Source organism: Nannospalax galili, unplaced genomic scaffold (genome assembly GCF_000622305.1).
Source record: "Nannospalax galili isolate Female #2095 unplaced genomic scaffold, S.galili_v1.0 scaffold1723, whole genome shotgun sequence".
In the NCBI taxonomy this organism is placed as follows: domain Eukaryota; kingdom Metazoa; phylum Chordata; class Mammalia; order Rodentia; family Spalacidae; genus Nannospalax; species Nannospalax galili.
The window spans coordinates 667,390-673,206 of record NW_008349072.1 but is presented as its reverse complement, the minus strand read 5'-3'; the positions used below and the strand labels follow the sequence as shown (position 1 = coordinate 673,206).

The following is a 5,817-nucleotide window of genomic DNA, read 5'->3' as shown; positions in this document are numbered from 1 at the left end:
CATCTTAAATTACCACAGCACGGCATCAAAGCAGAGCACAGAGGTGGCTGGCTTGCGTGAGTTGGCAGAAGATTCCCCTCAGCCTAGCGTGACTGTAATCACAGCACCCAGAGGGTGCTCTCAGGGTTGCTCTGGGTCTTCTGAGGAGCTGGCCACCGGGAGGCCAGGCAGGCTGTTGAGGGCCCCGGCCTCTGGGAAGGGAAGAGCAGCGCTTAGGTGATAAGCTTGAAAGAGAACCAAGCCCCAGTCCCCCTGGTGGAAAGCCTCAGACCTACTCTCTATGGTGACCCTGGTGGGACTCAGTCCAACCGCAGGCCACCATTCTGTACACGACCCCATGAAGGACCTGCCGCACTGAGCGTGCTTTTGGAGTCGCCCACGCTTGGAAGAGGGGCAGGTGCCATTTGAGTCATGGAAACGGAGTCTCCATGACTGTCCATGAAAACATTCCTATGTTACAGAATTCACAGCAAACAGAAACAGAACTGCTGGCAGAACCAAGGTGCCACACGGAGCTCTCCACAGAGCTTTACCTCAGTTTGCCGTCTTAGTCTCCCTTCTTCCCTTCCCCTCCCCACCGGCAGCACTGAGCTGACCCCAACACCACAGTGAAGACAACCCTGTCAGAAACCCTGGGAGCCGGCCTTGACTTTAACAATAAGACTGGATTATGCAAAATGGGGCAGCCAGTGTCCCTGCTGGGCAGACACAGTGGTCCAAACCCCACACCAACAGGCTCCTCAGCTTTCCTCAACTTCTCCCCAGCCTCACCATGCAGGTCTGACCTGTGCCTGCCTGTGACCAAAGCCAGCCAGGACTAAGAGCCACTGTGTTGAATGGGAACGCACCGAGAGCTGACCTTGCCATGCATGGTGCTAACAGAGCATGGCTTCTCACGGCCTCAAGAACCTGGCTTGTGGCCTGCCATGTCCTAAAAGGCACAGTTTGTTCCCATGCCAAAAAGGGCCAGCAGCGTGAACTGCACCCAAAGCCCCACTCTTCCTGATAGTGCTGTTGGCCTGATGACAATTGGAGGGACAGTGTCCTGGTGGTACCATAATTCCACCCCAGTGCAGGGAGCTCAGGTGTCACGTGCCTCAGCCGCAGGACAGAACGGAGTATGGGCCTGAGGGCTGCAGCATCCCAGTGCAGTTCCGTGAACGTTTTTTTTTCTTTTTTTCCCCCTTGGCAGGGGTGGGGCTCGACCCCAGGGCTTCATGCATGCAGAGCAGGTGTTCTGCCACTGAGCCCTCTGCTCCAGCCCAAGATGGAATTTTAAATGCGTAACACTTCCCATACCTTTGAGACGCAAGAAACTCAAAAACTCAATTATGGTGTGTGCAATATTGTTCTCAGGCAGGGACCGGTCAAAGTTTCCTAGATGACAGACAAAGCAACAAAGCCTGCCATGAGGGTGCGCCTGTGCCCTCACCACCCTCCCATCACCCATCACAGGTCAGGGAGCCAGGCCAAGGGCCTGAGGGCATCCTATGCTACCCCAGGGGCTTGCTAGAATGCTAGAGGGGTCCCAGGTCAGCTCTTCCAGAGGCCTCTGTGGCCAGCTGTTCCCACACTGCCCCATCACCTTGCTCCCTATTCCGGGCAGTTGAGAGGTGTGTGTGGCCATGTGCTCTCAGATCTGGATCAGGCCGGTCTCAGGTTGTGACCGGGAGGCAGGAGGGTGGTAGGTGTGCTGATGCATCTCACACCCCCACATACACCTGCTTTGCCAGGAGTGATGTGACTTGGGCCTTACCTGGCCTCCCTTCCCCTGTGTCCAGTTGTAGCTCCCTCTTGCCAGTGAGGCCATGCTTGTCACTGAATGATCTGTGGTTGTCGATGGCATCTGCTTGCAGACCAGAGAGGGACGTACCACCTGCTGTCAGCGTGGTTCATCCACTTCCCACCCCCAGGGGAGGACCCCACACAGCTGGACCACCAACATACAGTCAACATGTAGAAGCCTGGGAAAGGGGAAAGCCACATTCCAGGGCCCCAGAGTACAGATGGTTGTCACAGGGAAGTGGGATTACAGACAGAAGGAGAGCCTGCTGGCAAAGAGTGGGAGCAGGAGGCAGGTGGCTGCAGCCGACAGAGACAGGTGTCCCGCACAGCTGGAGCACCAGGCCGCAGAGAAGCTGGCTCTGACATCAAGAGCCGGCCTCAGAGATGGAAACTTCCAGAAAGATGATGGGAGCTGGGCCTCTGTGTCCCTGAAAACAAGGGGCCCTCAAGAATTTTAAAACAAGACCAGATTCTTACTCTCAAAGACCACTCCAGTGTGAGAGGATTGGAGTCAGAGAGGGAAGGGAGGAGGGTGTGTGTGTGTGTGTGTGTGTGTGTGTGTGTGTGTATGTGTTGGGTGGTGTCAGAGATCCCTGAGCAACAAGGCCAGAGTCCAGGAAGAAAAGGGCTATTAATCAGTGTCGTCAGATGGAGCGGGCTCTGGTGAGGGCGATTTAGGAGACAAAGGATGAGGCTCAGAGTTTCTGACTACTTAGCCCCTACAAAGCTAGAGGAAGGTCAGAGTTCATTTCCCCAGAGGCAGAGTTCACGGCGCTAAGTTCCCAGAGGAGCTGAGTAACCTGGTCTCAGAGCCATGCCAGGACTCCGGCCGCCAATGCAGAGAAAGTGCTGGTGACTGATAGGGGTGGGACTTGTGCCCAGCCAACGTCTTCACCAATTGAGGTGCTTGAAAGGGGAGCCTACCGGCCCACCAGCCTCTGTGTGAGGCAGGGCTACACTCTATAGCCCACACCCCAGTCTCTCACAGACCAAGCATCCTCTTTCTGCTCCCCTCCCCATCCAGGCATTTCACCCACATGGTCAAATCCCCAGTCCTGCCCCAGACCCCATAAAGCCACAGAGCTTCCTGAGACTCAGCCCCTCACCACACAAGCAGGACAAGACTGGCAGGATGCTGGGGTGACAGTGGGACAGGGGAGCAACTTTGAGCAAAGAAGCCAGCTCAACTGAGCTTCAAGGTGGAGGGGGGGGACTGGCCGCCCTCAAGGTTCTGGGAAGTTCCCTCCTAGATCTCAGAGAGCTGATGAGTTCTGGATGCAGTGAATTGGAGGAGGGCATTTAGGAAGCCCCAGGGACCCAGAAAGAGGGCCCAAACAGGAGGGCATATGGATTCTTCCAGGACTGTAACCCTGGCAAGTTTGAACAAAGCCCAGGGAAAGATCCCATGCTGGAGCCAGGCAGAAAAGTCGAAAGAAGCTTCTAGAAAGAATGGTACTCAAGTTGAATGTGCAGAGTGTGATGGGAAGTCTCTGGTGTGCCCAGAAGAGGTGCCAGAAAGGCCTCATAGAGCAGGGGCAGACCTCAGAAGTGGAGGGAGGGGGCAGAGCAGGCTCTTGGAGGCTATGCCCAGATGCAGCAGGAGGGATGGGGGTTGGGTTCCCAGGAGGCAGGGGTGGATGGTATCAGGGGACCCCCCCCCTAAGGAATGAGCTCCTCTGCTGGGAGTAGGGGAGGGCTGAGTTTGAACAAAGCCCAGGGAAAGATCCCATGCTGGAGCCAGGCAGAAAAGTCGAAAGAAGCTTCTAGAAAGAATGGTACTCAAGTTGAATGTGCAGAGTGTGATGGGAAGTCTCTGGTGTGCCCAGAAGAGGTGCCAGAAAGGCCTCATAGAGCAGGGGCAGACCTCAGAAGTGGAGGGAGGGGGCAGAGCAGGCTCTTGGAGGCTATGCCCAGATGCAGCAGGAGGGATGGGGGTTGGGTTCCCAGGAGGCAGGGGTGGATGGTATCAGGGGACCCCCCCCTAAGGAATGAGCTCCTCTGCTGGGAGTAGGGGAGGGCTGAAGGGGTGAGAGAGGGTGACCTGTCCCCTGGCACACAGGAGGCTTTTAATTCGGCAGCTGGTTAGGCCGATGCAAACCCACAGCCTCATGGGAATGCCTTTCTGACTAAAACTAGGTGTCTTATATGGAAATGATGCCTGGCTCCGGTATTCACAGCAGGATGACCAAGGCAGCCCAGCACCCGAGCCCTCATCACTTACGTGGGCCCAGAAGGTAGCCAGCGCTGTTCAGGGTCCAGCCTCTCTTCTCCTTTACCTAAAACAGGATGAAAGCAGGTCAGAGGACCCGAGTCCTCTGCTGAGGGATGGAGAGTGGACCGTGCCTGGCTTTTCGGCATAGCACAGAGCACAGGCCTGGGCATAGAGTGACAGCATTTGACCTGAACACACTGCTAGGTGCACTAGTGACACAATCATATCAGAACCAGGGCAGAGGCTCCAGCTGATAGCCCACAGAACAGCCTCCAGAGCCAGAGGACGACTGGTCCTGAAGCTGTCCTTGAACTTTTGATATTACTACCTCCACCGACTTCCAACTTCGGAGTACTGGGATTACAAACCTGGGCCACCACACCTGACTCATGCAGGAATGGAGTCATGTGCTGGTCAGCACCCAGCTGGCAGATCTCAGTCTTTCTGGGATCCCGCCCAATCCCTTAGCAGTTTCAGGGAACTTTGTGCCCCCCCCCAGGCTGGTTCTCACTCCCTGTTGCAGACTTCTGTTCCAGACACTTACAGGGATCCCGAGCCCCAGAGTGGCCCACAGGGTCCCAGCCAGCAGGAGCCAGGCTAGCAGGAGGACACTGCCTCTGGCCATCTGGAAGCAAAAGAGCAGGCAGGTTGGAGGCCTGGGCAGCCCAGCCGACGCTCCCTCCGCTCCCTCCGCGGTGCTCGAGCACGTGCAGTAGGCACAAAGTGATGAGAACTGGACTGTGCTCCGTGAGGGGGCAGAGACGCGTGGGGGATTCGCACCTCGACCCCATTTTGGATGACCCGCCCTCCTGGATGCTGTGTCGCCCCCGGGATGCTGTGGGGCTCCGGGATGCTGTGGGACCCCGGGATGCTGTGGGGCTCCGGGATGCTGTGGGGCCCCGGGATGCTGTGGGGCCCCGGGATGCTGTGGGGCCCCGGGATGTTGTGTCGCCCCGGGATGCTGTGGGGCCCCGGGATGCTGTGGGGCCCCGGGATGCTGTGGGGCCCCATGCTATGCTGCCCCGGGAGTGGCAGGAGGACCCGGGCCTGGGCGCCTCTGCAGGGCGCGGGTACCTTGATTGGCGGGGTGATGGGTCGGGTCGGTCCCGGGTGTGGTAAACGGGTCCGGGCAGGTCGGATCCGGTGTCAGGAGCTGGGTCCCGGTCTGGGCGTGGCGGGCGGGGGGGGGGGGGCGGGGGGGGGGGGGGGGGGGTGCGGTGGCTCACCGCATGGCGCGGAGGGCGGCTCGAGAGCGGCGGGGATCCCTCGACGTGTCCGCGGCAGAGCCGCCGTCGCCGCTATTTATGCCCAGCGCAGGAGCCGCCGCGTCACCGGCCCAGCGCCCGCCTCCGCCACCGAGTCCCGGGGGGCCGAGTGGCCGGAACCCGCTCCGCGGGGAGCCGCATCGCAGGAGGAGCAGCGGGGGCTCAGGGCCGAGCCCGACCCTCCCCAGAGTCATCCATGTGACCGAGCCCCCCCCCATTGCATCACCCGGGGCCTGGCGCAGGAGTGAATCTGACACCTCCATCCTGGGTCTTGCCCTCCTTCCTACCCCAGCGGGACTCCTGGACCCTGGGGGCCACCGGGGCAGGGGCTGGGAGGGACCGTCTTGCAGTCCAAGATGGGCCAGTCACACACTCCCTGGGGGCCTCCTGAGAAGTGGAGACATCCCATCCCCACTCCTGAGGGGCCTCATCTCCAGCTGGGTGTGTTAAAGTAGGGGTTCAGGGCTCAGAGCCCAGGTGGTGGGAAGTGCAGGCGTTTCCTATCGCCTGAACTCAGGGACTGCACACCTGGTTTGCTAAGAGAGGTCAGGCAGG

The 5,817-nt window shown here is 59.1% G+C and overlaps 1 protein-coding gene across 2 annotated transcripts; it reads right to left on the bottom strand.

Moving 5' to 3' along the window:
• Gal (galanin and GMAP prepropeptide) lies at positions 1-5,165 on the bottom strand. 2 transcript variants are annotated; one of them, XM_017801409.2, is made up of 6 exons: positions 5,072-5,165; positions 4,509-4,622; positions 4,007-4,061; positions 1,757-1,846; positions 1,300-1,377; positions 1-191 (listed from the first exon to the last, which is right to left on the bottom strand). In XM_017801409.2, exons 2-6 carry the CDS (start codon positions 4,620-4,622, stop codon positions 121-123), a joined length of 408 nt encoding a protein of 135 aa, XP_017656898.1. In that variant the 5' UTR covers positions 5,072-5,165; the 3' UTR covers positions 1-120. The 2 variants fall into 2 exon arrangements, with proteins under 2 accessions (XP_017656898.1, XP_008844542.1); XM_008846320.2 differs by having other exon boundaries at positions 4,542-4,622.
• Between the last annotated feature and the right edge of the window lie 652 nt (positions 5,166-5,817).